This window comes from Phyllostomus hastatus, unplaced genomic scaffold (assembly GCF_019186645.2).
Source record: "Phyllostomus hastatus isolate PE091 unplaced genomic scaffold, TTU_PhHast_1.1 phas_contig_948, whole genome shotgun sequence".
In the NCBI taxonomy this organism is placed as follows: domain Eukaryota; kingdom Metazoa; phylum Chordata; class Mammalia; order Chiroptera; family Phyllostomidae; genus Phyllostomus; species Phyllostomus hastatus.
The window spans coordinates 4,510,650-4,526,219 of record NW_025333993.1 but is presented as its reverse complement, the minus strand read 5'-3'; the positions used below and the strand labels follow the sequence as shown (position 1 = coordinate 4,526,219).

The 15,570-nt window shown below is 50.0% G+C and overlaps 1 protein-coding gene across 1 annotated transcript in view; it reads right to left on the bottom strand.

Moving 5' to 3' along the window:
- The window catches only part of DSCAM (DS cell adhesion molecule), a 542,830-nt gene that overhangs the window by 57,545 nt on the left and 469,715 nt on the right, over window positions 1-15,570 (bottom strand). The window contains exons 22-23 of the mRNA XM_045852387.1: window positions 5,000-5,153; window positions 306-423 (exon numbers count right to left, since the gene is read on the bottom strand). Coding sequence (XP_045708343.1) covers window positions 306-423; window positions 5,000-5,153 — 272 coding nt within the window. The remainder of the gene's footprint in view (window positions 1-305; window positions 424-4,999; window positions 5,154-15,570) is intronic.

Sequence of the window (15,570 nt, the reverse complement as noted above, 5' to 3'; positions counted from 1 at the left end):
GAGAAGGCACAGAAAACGTCCACAGAGAATGTCGGGTTGATTGGACTCTTTTCCTTGCAAGCATTCTGTTATGAATTTAAAGGCCCTGAATGATCAAGGATTTACATAGTACATCCGCTCCTTTAATGTTAAAGCCGAGGTCTCTCCGCTCCTCCATCCTCTGCATCTGAGCAGAGTTGGTAGGTGTCCTGGCTTTCACTAGAGTAAATGATTCCAAAATTAGACCACTGGACCCAACGCAGTGTCTCTGATGTGCTGTCGTGGGGCTGTCGTGCACTCCGGGCATACATTGGGTTACTGGTTACCTGTCTTTCATCCATTTCACCGCTGGTGAAGGGTCCCCAACAGCTTTGCAAGGCAAGGCGATGTCTTTCATCCACGGAGTAGTGACAGTGCCACTGAAGGTCAGGATGCGGGCCGGAGCTGGAGCACCAGATAGACAGAGAAGCAGCTCAGTGAACTCTCAGGCTTGTCCACACAGAGGTCAAAACGACTGCGCCCAATACAGCAGTGCCCCGCCGGAAAGGGGAGTGTAGCCTGCTAATTAACATCCCGCCTGGTGATGCCATGCACTCGCATCAGGACTGTATAAAGGATTTTCAGTGTAAGAACATGCAAACGGCCAAAAACCCCTCCTGTGGCATTTTTCCCTTCTCTTGACTAAACGCGAGAGCCCAAATTAAATATCTGGGGCTCCATCAGCCCCGCAGCTCCAAGCTGTGATTTCGATGAGCCCAATTATTTTTCAAAACACTTTATTAAACAATTTATCTCAACTCCCCCAACTGCACATTAAAATACACTTCTAATATCAAAGAGAACAGGCAGTACAAAACATAAAGTTCCAATAGGCAGGAAGAAGTAAAATGGAAACCACTTCCGTTTATCAATTTTGTGGTGCTTCTCTGACGTTATTACGTCAACTTGATCTGCAGCACAGACGTGAAGGAAAATGAACCGTCTCAGAGTGGCCTCTCTGGAGGAACAACCGTTTGCTTGGGACAGCGATGCCGATGCAGGAACGGGAGCGTCCGCCAGGGCCTCTGGCACTTGCCCTGTTCCGAAGGAGCCTCTGGCACTTGCCCTGTTCCGAAGGAGCCTCTGGCACTTGCCCTGTTCCGAAGGAGCCTCTGGCACTTGCCCTGTTCCAAAGGAGCCGGGGGACCCAGAAGGGGGAGGGGAGAAAACCCAGCTGGCCTGTGGCAGGCAGCGGGCCCTCCTTGCAGACCGGTGGGGCCCAGCACGGACAGGTCCCTGCTCCACCTTCTTGAGTGAGACCCAAGCTGACAGAGGCACGGAGCCACGGTCTGCTAGGGGCAACGCTATTGGTCTGCACTGCTAATGCAGTGCATTAATGTTGCCCTGCACTGGGACACAGCTTTTGGAGACACCCCTCCAGAGGCTCAGCCTGGCCAGGGGCACAGACATGGAGACCGCAGGTGGAATGTGGCCCCGATCTGATTCTGGAACCCCAAAGTTTGGAAGTGGTGTTGGGACCCCTGCACCATTTTGGGTTTGGGACTTTGGATTGGCCAATGGGCGTAAGAAGCAGACTCCCCTGGACAGCCCTGGAGTTCTAGGAAGGGTGGGGCTTCTGGAGGCAGCTCATTTTTGGGGTACAAGGCTGGTCACAAATGTCTAGGAAACAGCTCCGGCTTTTGTTGTTCTGGGTGCTGTGGACAAGACCAGAGAGACAGGGGAGATGCCGGTGGGCTCAGAGGCCGGGCCCCCTGTGTGCAGCTAAAGTGATGGCCACGTCCAAGCACGTGCCGGAAGCAACACTCCCTGGAGGAGGGGGAAGCTCAAGCTCGTCCTCCTTAGAGCAGAATAAGGAATGTTCTCCAAGCAAAACAGGGATGGTTAGGGAGAACCAGCTAGAGTTGGGGGCTTCCAAGCTTTGAAACAGCCGTCTGCCCACGGTGAGAAGCATGCAGCAGCTTACACGGAAAAGCAGACGCTGGACCCGAATGGGGACGTGTGTGTGCGAGCGAAGACAAAGTTCCGCAAAGTAAGGTTTACTGCGTGTGATGCACTCTGACATTTTCTGCATTGTTCAAGTCTAGTCTATCTGTGGGACTCTCTTCCATTCTACTCCATTTCAGTTCTTCAGTGTGCTGGCTAGGCCCCCTAGAGTGAACTCCAGGCCTTACGAATGGCTTCCTATCAGCATTTTGAGAGATACTGGCTAGAACTTCATGTTCAAGCTCAACACCCCTAGTCTCTAGAACTCCTGCCTGTGTGTGGCAGTTGGAATTTGAAGGGTCCCACTTTGAAATCCCAAGACTAAGCAGCAGGACACACCTGACCTGGTTTGTGAACTGGAGTGGGCGAAAGAATCAGCTAGAACCCTTGTTAGAAATGCAGATTCCTGCTCTGGTGCTATGGTTCCGTGGCTCTCCGGCGGGCTCGGGGAGTCTGTTGTAACAAGCTCCTCGGGGGACTCTGATGGGAACTGCAGGCCCCTGCAGCCAGGACCTGCCTTCTGTTCCCGTGCCGCTCTCGGCCCCTTGGCAGGGGCCCCCAGCTCCTTCCCAGGCGTTCCTCCTCCAGGGCTGGGTCCAGGGTTCCCTCTGCCACTCCCTCCACACCAGCACTGGTCCTCTCCTTGAACCTGACGCTGGAGCCCGGACACTGCAGCCCTTCCGCCTGGATCTGCCCACAACGACATACGACCTGCTCTAGTCCCTTGGCCTATGAGCAGCCCCGCCCCTCCAGCTTGGGCCTTGCAGCTTTTCCATTTGCCAGGGCCTGGAGCGCCTGGGCGGTGCAGCTCACCAGCCTGAGGTAAGACAGCAATGATTGGCACACCAGGCGCAAGGTGCGTGGCCATGCCTCCTGTACAGTTTCATTAAAGATGTTCTAAACAATCAAGTTTATTTTACACACACACACACACACACACACACACAACTGTGTCCCTCCTCTGGTTGAAACTCCATAATGCCTTCCTATTTCACCTGAAGTCCCCGACACAGACCTGAAAGCCCAGCACGGCCAGGCCCCGGCCTTCCTCCCTGGCCCACCTGAGACCCTCGCCCCTTCCCAGGGGTCCCTGGGGTCCCGCACCCCTGACCTGCAGCAACATGCTGGACTCTGTCTAGGCTGGAGGCCGTCTAACCCTGGGACAGCACCGTCTCCCCTTGCCGTGCATTTACTCATCCTCATGTGGCCCGGGCCACCCGCCTCCTCCCATGGTCTGAGTGATGTCCTCACATGTGCTTCCTCATAGGACTCAAAGCAGTTTGCCATTTACACACATTTTTGTGACACTTTGTTTGCTGACTGTCTTCCCGCCGGCTCTGAGCCCCACCGGGCCCTGAGAAGAGAGACTCCCCTGTGCTCAGCAAACCTCGTCCCTTGTTCCTCCAGAGGGTCTGCCTGGCCCCGCTCCCCAGCTCTGCGTTGAAAGCAGGTGGGGCCTGCGCCTTCCTTCCACCCAGTGGGACCCGGGTGACATGTGGCACATTCCCACAGCCGGCCCGGGAAGGCCTCGCTCCAGCCTTGGTGCTCCCCCTCCCCTACCCACTTCGCTCCCGGGGAGTGAAGGACCCCAGGACGTCAAACCCTAAGATAAAAGAGGCCTGGATCCCTGAGCCACCACCTGGAACGTGCCACCCAGAGCACCCACCTGTCCGGGAATGTCTGTGTTGGACTGACTGTGTTATTACGTTGAGCTGCTAAAACGTTCGGGGTGTTTGCTTCCGCAGCCAGGCACCCCTGTATCCCTAGCATGGTGCCTGACATACAGCAGACACCCCAAATCATTTACTAAATGACCTCCCAGACAAGTCGTCCTCCTGTGGAAGTGGCCCGTTATCAGCTGGGACCCCTTTGAGTAGCTCACGCCCTAACACACTCGCCAGGCAGGCCACCTCCGGCTGTGTCTGGAGACACAGCCTTGGATGCCCAACAGCAGCAAAGAGGCAAAGCTGGTGCTCACTCCGTGTCTGTGCTGCAGTTCGTTTTCAGTGCCCCAGAGCGGTCCTTACGCCCACCGATGAGCACTGTTTTCTGAACGTGGGGGGTGGCTGGCTATCGTGACCGAAGAATATAATCGACAAAAAAGATGCACTAATTGATTTTCTTTCCAACGATATGACTATTTTCTAGCTGCATCAACATGCGACGCCACTCTGCCCCTCCCCCCCATTCGTTTCATTCTGCCTCGTCCGTGGCTATCGCAGCTGCAAGCACAAGAGCTCGTAGCGATAACATTGGAATCTTGGAATGTTTATTTTTCTCTCTCAGGCACCTCTATGCCTTATTGGTAATACATTGCCAACAAGGTATATTCCAAAGTCAGGGGGCCTCGCCTGCTGGCCAGGAATTGCGACGTAAATACATTCACTGATGATGAGTGGTAAATTTAGGGGGACCCTAAGCACGGATGGCAGCCTGACCAGAAGCAGAACAAGAGTATTCTGCATCCACATGTACGTGTCTTTGAGAATCAGCCTGACACCTCAGTGGGAAGCTACCCATCCTACTGACTTACAGGAACTTCTTGTTCGGTGGCTCATCTGCCCACGGCTACTTAAGGTCTTTGTTTATAGCGTTCGATCAATAGGAGAAGAGCAAATGGTTTTCTCCGATCTGTAAGGTTCCAGATTCGATAGACCACAATACAGACATGTCCCTTTAAGAAGTGGGACACGTGATGTTGAGGGAGGGAGCGCTAACTCGGGAAGCTGCTGGGCGGTGCCTTTCACCAGTGCACAGGGGTGAGTGGAGGCTCCTTTTCCTGCGTTTCCCAAAGACGAGCTGTAAAGCCACGCCCCCTTAGCGCTGCGTCCACCTCCAGTGGGACCCTTTCCCGATTTTCACAAAAGCCCAGCGCCCCCTAGCAGCAGCACTATTTCTAGGGCTGAAATGCGATCACGTGTGCTATTCCGGTTTACTTGATGTTTTGGGGCGTGGCAAGCTTCATTTCTGGTGGAGCAGAGACTTAAAAAACTGCCGAGACACAAGGGGAGACGGGGCCCCGACCAGGGTGGCGCACCTTTGGCTAACGGCTCCACCGTGATGATTTCGCTGCTGTTGCCTCTCCCCGCCGAGGTCACGGCCACCACCCAGACGCTGTACTGCCGGTTCCGGCTCAGGTTGGGGATTCTGTAGGAAAACGAGTCGGGAGAGGCTTCAAACTCGCTGATCACCTGTGAGAGGAGACAGAAACGTTCCCACATTCAAGGAGGCAAGAGGCACCAGTGGCTTTCCTGAAAGAATGGTTATCGCGTGTTCTGTGTCATCAGATACAGAGCCCACAACTGATTCTTTTTCTACAAGGCTGGGTTCGCTGTCCACTCTAGAGATACACCTATCACCCCACAGTCTATATTTCGCTGTGGAGCGGCTTTGGCAGCCACCGAGGAGTAACTGAGCCCTTCTAACTGTGAAAGCAGACCACACGTGTGTTTTCAGCCGAGCTGGAGCGGCAAGGAGCAGACTGACCCTCCTACTGGAAACAACCAGAGAACACCAGCTTCAGAGGCGGTGCGCACCAGGTCACGGAGGGCAGCGATCTGTGAAATATGGAAGCGAAGGCGGCAAGGCCTGTGACTGCAGGGACTGCCCGTTTCTGGGAGACAGTCTCCAGGCCGAGGCACAGGCACGGGGCAGGGTGCCCAGGAGGAGCAGGCTGCGGCCCTGAGTTGAGGAGACAGGACTGAGAAACAGGGAGGGAGCTGGGTCCCTGGATGGTGGCTGGAGGGAGCGGAGCTGCCCAGAGAGAGGACTCCGGCGAGCTGAGGAGGGTCCCACCCGCACACGCAGCTGAGCAGACCTGTGCGTGTGTGTGAGGAGCTATCTGAGGCCAGGGACGAACTGCCTGGAAGGACTGGAGGTTCCAGAACCCGGCATTCCCTCAGAGCTCTCACCAGCCAGACTGCACACCCTGGAGGTTCACAGGCACTGGGTCGAGTGCACGGGGCCTTAGTTCAGCCGTAGGGAATCATGAGCACTAGACTAAACTGCACTGGTATTGCCTAACAAATATTACAGGCAAGGTTTATGAAAATTAAATATTCACTAAGTAACTGTATCCCAAAACAAAACTAAAAAATATTTATAAGAATGAAAATTTGCAGTACCCAACCTGGTAAAATTCACAGTGTTTCACATCCAAGAATTTTTTTCAGATAAAAAGAACCCAAATATCCATCGACCAATGAAGGGACAAACAAAATGTGTCGTATCCAATCAATGGGGTATTATTCAACAAAATAAAGGAATGAGGTACTCATCCATGCTTAACTTGGATACATTTTGAAAACATGTGAAGTGTATCATATCACTTCAAAGTAGAATGTGATAAATAAAAGTTATATGCTATTAAGGAACCACTGGAAATTATAAAAATAAATGACAGAAGAGTGAATTAAAGCTAATGAGTCAACAAAAGGAATAAAATGAATGATTAAAAATACAAAATTAATCCAAAGAAAGCAGAAAAACTGTAAAAAATGCAAGTAGGATATAAAAGGCTGAGTTGCAAGGTTATGGATTTAAGCCTACACCAATATATCAATGATGATATTAGGTATAAATGATTTAAAATCCTAATGAAAGGCAACAATTGTGAAGCTGGATATGAAAGCCATACTCTATATGCTACAAGACATGATGCTCAAATACAAAAACGCAAGGAGGTTACAAAGAAAAGGACAGGAGAGCAATCTCCTATTGACACTAATTTAAAAAGCTGAGGTGGCTGTACTAATATTAGACAGAGTAGACTTCTGAGTAAAGAATATTCCCAGTGATGAAGAAGGGTAATTTCAGAAGGATGGAGGGATTAAGTCATCAAGAAGCCATAGCAATCCTAAACATTCACGACTTCATAACAAAGCATCCAGTTACGTGAAGTAAAAACTGATGGAATGGAAGACGGGCTGAGACAGGTCACGCCCTCCCTAGAGAAGCCGCATGAAGCAGGCAGGCTGCTGTGAGACCCCCTGGACAGACGCAGAATGCGTGGGACTGAGCGTGTGTGTGCCCTCCCACACGTATGTGGTGAAGTCCTGCTCCCTGACGTGCTGGTGTTCGGTGGTGGCGCCCTTGGGGGGCAATTAGGCCCGTGCCCTTGCAAGGGCCTAAAGAGACCAGAGCTAGGGCGCTCTCTCTCTCCCTCTCCCCAGGGCTCTCTCTCTCCCTCTCCCTTTCTCTCTCTCTCTCTCTCTCTCTCTCTGTCTGTCTTGTGAGGATATAACGAAAAACCTGGAAGCGGATCCTCACCAGACAATGGATCTCAAACGTCCCAGCCTCTTGAACTATGAGGAATAAGTATCTATTGTGTAAGCCACCCAGCGTGGATTTTTAAGCAGTCAAATCTGGCTAAGGCGAGAAAATTACGGCGCAGTAAGTGACTCGCGGAGGCCACAGTGCCAGACAAGGGCGAGCAGAGGCTCCAGCTCCGTCTGGGACCCCAGGCCAGAGCTGTTTCCGCTCTCCACGCTGCCGAGTGGCCACGCATGGGAAGCATTTCTTTTTACCCTTCTGAGCCGCTCAGTGAACCTCTGTAGGGTCTGTAGGTTGCGTGACCTTCCACACCAACCCTGCAATTACACTGGGGATGCGACTGTTCACTGGATCTCTAACTGCCGTCAACTCTATGCTTCCTCAACCAGAACTAATGTCAGAGAACTACGCATTGTCATATGAGTAAGGGGAGAAAACAGGCTCTTGCACAGATGCCTCAGATGTGCATGCACACTCAAGTGTGCCCCAGGCCCCACCCCCTACACACCCCAGTCCTGTCTTGTATTCAGAACTAATCCCTCTGGAAAATCAGAGGGAATCTGGCTTGTTTCCCGGAAAAACGAGGAGACGACTCCAAGACTGCACTGAGTGTACTTGTATTCTATGAAGTTCCGAGGCTATTAATGTGGTTGCCACATTAATTTCACAAAGGTTAATGATGTGCCCGTTATAACAATTGCTCTTACTGAACATTAAGCATCAACAGAGCATTAAAATATATTTACAAAATAAGGACTTCCTGTGATGAATACATAGCTTTTAGTCAAAACTCAGGAAGTATCCCATTAGGTACAATTCATCCTTGACTACCTCCAAAATAAGCATTTTTGTTGCTATTTAATTTTTACCTGCAACCCAAGGCATGACAACAATCTATGAAAAAAAATGTGATTTCTTATGCAACAATACTTGTTTCACCATTTATCTAGAAGATTGACCCAAAGCTAAAGGAAAAAAGGTTTATTTATAAAAACATCCTCCAGTGCGAATGAGTTCTTTGTGGATTCGGAGGGAAAGGCACCATCAAGCTGTTCCGAGGCCCCTGCTGGTTATTTGGGAGGGCCTGCTGCAGGGCACTGCCACCTTCGGTGCCGCCACGTCCCCGGTGGCCGCCACGACCAGGCACCGTGTCTTCGGTCTTCAGAGAAGAGTGAGGAGAAAGCCACCGACTGAACAATTTAAGCAGCTGAAGTGTTACGAATGATTTGTTTTCTTTGTAATCTGTGTAACTAGATATTCAATGTGACTTTTGCTGTTGTCTTGCAGTTTTAGCAATGGCCTTAAAAGGTGACAGTGGTCCCAAAGATGGCAGTGCCTTCTTTCCTAACAAGAAGAGTGAGACCCGCTACTCAGGGTTTGCCCAGCATCTGTGTGTCTGGGCCCCATAGGAGGCTGAGTCAGCAGTAGGCTATCCTCACTGGGGGATGTATATGTGTGTAACGTGTCTCTTTTCTAGCGGCTTTTTAGGTTTGCTTTTTATTATCCAGGGGTAAGAGGGGGGTTGGACTCCAGGGAAACCACTCAGAGAGCTTGGAGTCTGGAAGGACATAGAGATCGGTGAGTCACACCTGAGAAGGCTAAGGGCTAGTCACGGCCGTGCTCACGACAGGAGAGAAGGCTGTGCCGGGACTGGCTGTGGTGACAGTCACATTTGGTGGGTGAGGGACGCTTATATGCAGGTCTTGCAGGCGAGTGTGAGACTGGGTGTCTCAAGAGAGATGCTAGCGGGCCCGAGACGCCTCCAGTATAGGGGTGTGCTGCCCACTCCCTACTCTTCACTTTAAACCGCATCACTTCTCTGTAAATGGCGCACAATTCAACAGTTGTACATGTTCAAGAGGTGGCATTAAGTAAGAGAAAAAGAGTAAAATGGGAAAATGAATCAGAAGCTCACTTGGGATAGTAAAGCAAGTCTGATTAAATCCTTTTTAATGCCCGGCCCAAAATGCCTGTTCTGTGAAAGAGGGCTGACCTAGGTTGCTTTCTCATGAAACATTTCCTTGGTATTTTCATATGAGCTATACTAACACTGATTATATTTGCATTTTATTAATTGTCTGTTTATTGGATGCCAGATTTTCCCATACAACGCTCTAACCGTGTTTAAGCGGACTTGCTAATTTCTACATGCATCTCACCATGAGACCCTCCCTTCCAAATCCTGGGACTGTTCAACGAGAAGAGATCGGTTTTATCTCCAGGTGTCTCCCGATACTGCAGCTGGGTGGGCACCTCCGGGACTCCGAGGCACTACACAGGCACGGAGGGGTAGAAGGAAACCAGGCCGAACCTGGCTCTCAAAGGCCACAACACGGAGGATCGTGGCATATTGCAAAGCAAACTTCCGGTGGTTTTACGGATTGATGAACCAAGCATGGCAGAAGGAGACATTTGTGGAAGGGGAGGGAGACACTTTTCTCACTATTTAAATACCTAAATATTTAATTTTCTTCTAGTAGATTTCAAACTCGCTAGGCTTATCATCTGCAGAGTTGACATGGATGTCAGCCATTCTAGGAGATTTTGCTGTGCCCAACATGTGAACTAATCTTGAATCCATGACTATAAGTGGGCTACGCACTCGTTGTAAGGGCAGACTTAGCGTCAGTTCCTGACCTCCGCAGACACAGAGACAATCGGCACAATGGAAGTGTGGGCGCCAGGCGTCTGACTTGCGCAGCCGTGGCTCCTGACGGGGATTCTGCCCACAGCTTGTGGCGGCACTGCTCCCCCGGGCGGTGAGGAAGGAGATGGGGTGTCGGTGGACTGGGGTTGCCAATTAGCTTGTGCCTGTCATACATGGCTGCTAGCCACTTGGGAAAAGTCAGTTCTTTCTCATCTAAAAAGTATTTAAACACGTTAATTCTATCAGAGCCCACAGTTAACCTAACCTTTATCAATTAACCACTCTCAGTGGAAACGGTTCTACGTGGCAGCCAAGGCGCTTATTTCTTGGTCTGGCAGAGATCTTGGAGTAAGGAGAGCAGACTTTTCTCTGTGGCTGAAGTCACATAACAGGAACAATCCATAATGTCCGAGAGGGAAGGCTTTGGTGTTCTTTTGGAGACACACGTTTAAGATGTAAAACATTTATATAGTCTATCTGCTGAGCTATTCCCAATACCGTACCTATAAACATTCCGTTCATGGTTTTTGCAGTTGGGTGTCACCCCAACAGTGCTCCACTGGATGTGTGGAGGCCGTGGCTGATGAGGGGTGGCCAGAAGCACAAGACACCGGGGCCAGCCATCCAAACTTTCTGCCCTGCACACCTCCGCTTCGGGGGATGGTAAGACCATTTATGCAAGGGCTCTTAGTGCCAGGCTGAGTAATAGTGAGAGCACAGGAGTATATGCTGAGTTTGAACACATGGAGTTCAATTCCTGTGTGTAAATTAACAAGGAAAGTCCTGTCCCAAGGGAACAAGAAACGGTCACTGCCTGGCAAACGGAGGATTAATTAAAATGGGCAAAGCAGGATTCTGACACATTTCTGCTAAAATCTAGAAATAAAATCATTTGAATTCCCTTTCTAAAACTATTCCTGTTGTGGTGGAGGACATGATTAGTACTGGCAAAATGCCTAGGAAAATAAATGAAAACGGTACGCGTCTGATTTTTTTAAAAATAAGACTTCTGACATGTTCGCCCTCCTAAAGCCGCACCCGGAGTGGAAAATGCAGCTGATGGTATGAAGGCTGCAATGCCCGAGCCAGGCGGGCGGCTTGCATTCAAGTGTCCTGCCTTTCTGCATCGTTGCTTTGGGGCTGGCGGGTGCAGGCATGGGTTTCTAAGGACCGTGACCGTGTGCTCCTCAAAGAATGTCAAGGTCGCTGGAAGGTTCTCCTGCTCCAGTGTCACCCCACGGAAAGCCAGGGAACAGTGTCTTCTAGACCCGCTTTCGCTCCAGAATCATTTTGCCTCATGGTTTTCTTGCACTCTTTACTCCTTATGGGTCTAAACCAGTAAATGAGATAAAATTAGCCACTGCAAGTTCCTTGAAAGGCTCTTTGGTAACTTCTGTAAAACTGGATGTTTCCCCAATAACTGCAGAGTTCATCTCCAAATTCTGCAGCTGTTTAGCTCAGCAGATGAACTTGCCAAGGCTCGGAAGCTTCTCCAATCCCCTCCGTCCAGCGCCCCGTTTGCCCTTGGTTTACGTGCGTCTTACGAGATCCTTATCTGCATTCCACTTGGGTACATGGTCTGGCGTGTCCTCCGGGGGCCCTCTGAGCGCAGTGCTTGCCTCCCCCTCCCCCTCCCTCCACGTTTCCCCAGGGCCCTGGGCCAGAGCCCGCGGAGCCGGGACCCACTAACTGCTACCCGAGATGACCCGAGGAAACGTGTGTCGTATTGAGAGCAGGGTGCTCGGATCAAATTATTCAGTGTGTCTGATGGAGATTAAAAAAACTCCATTTAAAATTCTAATTAATTTTTTTAATAAAAGAACTAATTCTATCAAAGAACTATAGTGCTCTAAAAAGGGCTACTCCTACTCGTTAACATACAGTTTAAACGAAAAAACTCGAATGCCCTGATTTCGTAGATGGAGTGCTCCCAGCAGTGACTGTCTGAAATACCTGCCCCAAAGCAGGATGAACACAATGGACAGCTCTTTTAATGACTGGGCAATAGCACTTTCAAAACATACACATTTTTTCTTTTTAGTGGCAGAACAATGGCCTGGCTTACCTTAAGAAGAGGCAATTAGCTGTATCAATTAAGATTTGCCTCTGTTTTAAAAATTCTTACGTATCATATATTTCAATTCAATTTATTTTCATTTTATTTCACTATTTTCATCTCTAGAATATAGCCCAAAAACCTCCCTAAACATGGACATGGTGGGTGTCTAGTGCTTATGGAAAAAATAGTGTATTGAAAATACTTGTTTTATCCGAGTCGGTCTTGGTGGTTTCCTCTGCACCTCACTGAGATCTCTGCAGTTGCTATTATATATATATATATATATATATATATATATATAGATAGATAGATAGATAGATAGATAGATAAGGCTTTCCAAATGTAGCATGTTTCATTTTTTGGCCTTCCAAAATAAAATCACTGGCATAATGTATTGCAAGCGAATGAAAGTCGGTATCCTGAAAGGGTGAGATGGGAACCAGGCTCCCTGTGTCACTGCTGAGATCGGGGCGTGGCCCAGTTAGCCGGACAGACGTGCCGGGAGCCTTGGGTTTCCCAGACTCTTTCTAACAAAATCACCTCCGTTTCCTCCAGTTTTGCCTCCTCTCTTCTCTGTTCTCATGGCCTCTGCCATGCCAGTGATCTATCTGTAAAGGTTCTTTATTGATTCAACTCGACTGCGATCACCTGTTCAACATAGTCTGCAAAAAGACATCAGTTTGGCATCGCATAACTTCTCACAGGGGGGAAGAAATTAGTGAGACTGTGTATTCTTAGCGATACAAGGAATATGGCATAACATACAGTGTTGGCAAAAATAGCAGTTTTCATTAAGTCTTAATTGAAAAATATTTGAAGCCAGTTTAGTCCCTTCAATAAATAGTACCGCATGTCTGGCCACATAAAAAAGGTTAGATGTTTTCAAAGCTGGACTTTTTCAAAGCAGGTTGACGTGAAGGGCATGATCCTCTGCGGCTCGGGAAGCAGGGGCGGCAGTGGGGGAGGGGAGCACATTCAGGGTGACGTAACCCGGCGTCCAGCCCGAATGAGTGGAATGAGTGCCATCGTCGCAAAGCCGGGAGACTTATTGGCAATTTGTCTGCAAAATTGGGCAGGCTCTCTCGTGCGACTGGGCTCCAGATGAGATTCTGGGAGCTTGTTTCTTTTTTCCTTGTGCTTCATAAAGTAGGAAATTGGACTCGGGATTTTAAAGGCCAAGGTTTCTCTCAGCTCGAGAGGACATGTCACCTGCATTTTGATCCATTATAGCACGTGGGCAGCTGCACTGGACGGCCAATAAATCTGAAGGACCACTTCAGCAAAGAAGAGAATTAAACTAGAGATTCCGCAGTAAGACTGAGCAGCTGCTGCCTGGTTTGTTGAAAATGAGTTAAAGGAGGGAAGAAAGACCATTTTAGGGGACTACGTTATAAAAGATAACACGCAATTTCCCCCCGCTCCCTGAAAGAATCAGTCTAACAGAACAACGTAAATGACAACATGAAAAATGTGGACACTATTTAGAACCATCCCCACCAGAACTGGCCACGAAATACTGAGGTTATTTCCAAGGAAACTTCAGGGATATACTCCCCAAGAGTTTCTACAAAACCAGAACTGGTTTGCCATAGGTCGGGGATGCTCAGAAGTAGCTTTCTCTCTGGGAAACTTGTCTGTTCTTTTTTTTCCCCCAACCAGAAGCGGGCAAGCTCAGGTGCTGAGCACTAGAGCAAGACCTGGTTGATCACAAAGGCCCCGAGAGCCCAGCACACGCCTGCCACATGGAGGTACCAAACCAAGCTGGTGATGAGCAGGTGATTAGTTGCGCCTGCGTCAATGGACCCTGGCTGCTTTCTTAGGTCAGCTTGTGGCATCTCCAGAATTTCTAGCTTGGACATTACAGGAAAAAAAAAAGCCACCCACCATTATGAGGTCACGCAGACAGAACCATGGAGGGATGAAATCACCAATGTCAGTGATGCAAAAGTACAGACGTTGGATCAAAGGCCGCCCGAGACGGAATGCATCCCCCAAGATGATCACACACTCTCCTGCCTTATTGAGCAGAAATTTCATTACACAACGTAATGGGACGACTCACCGCCACAACCCATAAAACTTAGTTCAACGCAACACTTGCTGAACAGCATCTCAGCGTGACACCAGGTTTCTGCGAAGCAGCTTAGCGGTGACTCAGTGGGTGTGAAAGGAGGAGGAGGGGTAAAGGGAATATCTCGCCGCTGTGCTGACACCTGACACTGATACGGAATAATACCAAGGGTGAGCTGTCAATTTAAATATTAAAAAAAAAAGGTATTGCAGAGAGAGAGAGAGTCCTCACGACCCGGTGTCACGATGAGGATGCTGCTTCCTCTGGTCACGACACCCTTTCGTCGGGCGAAACCCTCCCCTCCTCCACGCCGGGGCTGGACACACACATCCCAGGAGACCATGTCTAACCCTGGGCCTCCCTGTGCTGTGCACACCACGGCTGTGTCCTTTGCCACACCACGCAGAACGGTGACCATCTCTGGGAACTTGCCCCCTCCCTAAAGCTAGAAACTCAAGAAAGACACCCTGTCCTTTGCCACTGCAGCCCCGAGGTTGTTGTTAGAGCTGTTTTCCGAACATTCTGGTTTCCTGTCCTGTGGGTACGTGCTGGGGTGGTGCTTCCTGCCTGGCTCCCCTGTGGCCGGTGAGATCCTGTGACCATTTCTGGCCAATGTCCACGTCAGGCCCTCCAGAGACTGCCGTCCCTTTGCCATGAAACCTGCCCGGGTCCCCCCCAGAGTGAAGATCACATGGGTCAGAGCTATCACCTGGCTCCTGATGGATGTGAATGAGAAAGAAGAACAACTTTGTTGGCATAAATCGCTAGGATTTTAGGCTTGTTTGTTACACGGTGGAACTCAGGTTCTCTCGACGGACGTACCCAGGACCTGGCTCGGCCCTTCGCCCCAAGTAGTGCTCTGCACCCTCCTGCTGGGCGAGTGAGGGAGTGACGTGGCGAGCCACCAGAGAGGGGGTGGCGGGGGAGGAGTCAAAGGTAGCTCCACGGCTTCCGGTCAGAAGGGAAAGGATGTTTGTAGATGGTTAGCTTGGTGGTAGGGAAGCGGAAGAGAAGGGGGCGAGAACGAGTTTGGTTCTGGACGTGCTGGATGCGGTGGGTGGGGTCTCCATGAAGACAAGGAGGGCGGGAAGTTGAAAACAGAAGACTGACTGGTTCTCCAAGATGGTCAGGGTCAGAGATAAAAATTCCAAACTCTGTAACTTCGGGCGATTGTTGAGCTATGAGAACAGGTTCAAGGATTCACAGAGATAGTAAGGAATACAGAAAGAGGATAAAGGACGAGGGTTGGAAACTGCCTACATGTAAGGTGGGGGGAGGGTGACTAGGGAGAGAAAGCAATCGAGATAGAGAATAAAAGAATAACAGGAGGTAAGAAAGACCGAATTTAAAAATAAATCACGACGTAACAGAATGTTATGCTAAAACTTGAAACAGGAAGACCCTCCCCTCTCCCTAAGAGGTAGTGGGATTTCCCAGTGGGGAGGCCGGTGGTGACTTCTGAGAGGGGGACAGAGAGCATGCAAGGGGCATCCTTTATGCAAGCGCGGACGCTCCAGTTAGATGCAGCTTGCCTGATTCCACCACGGCAGCACCTGTGAC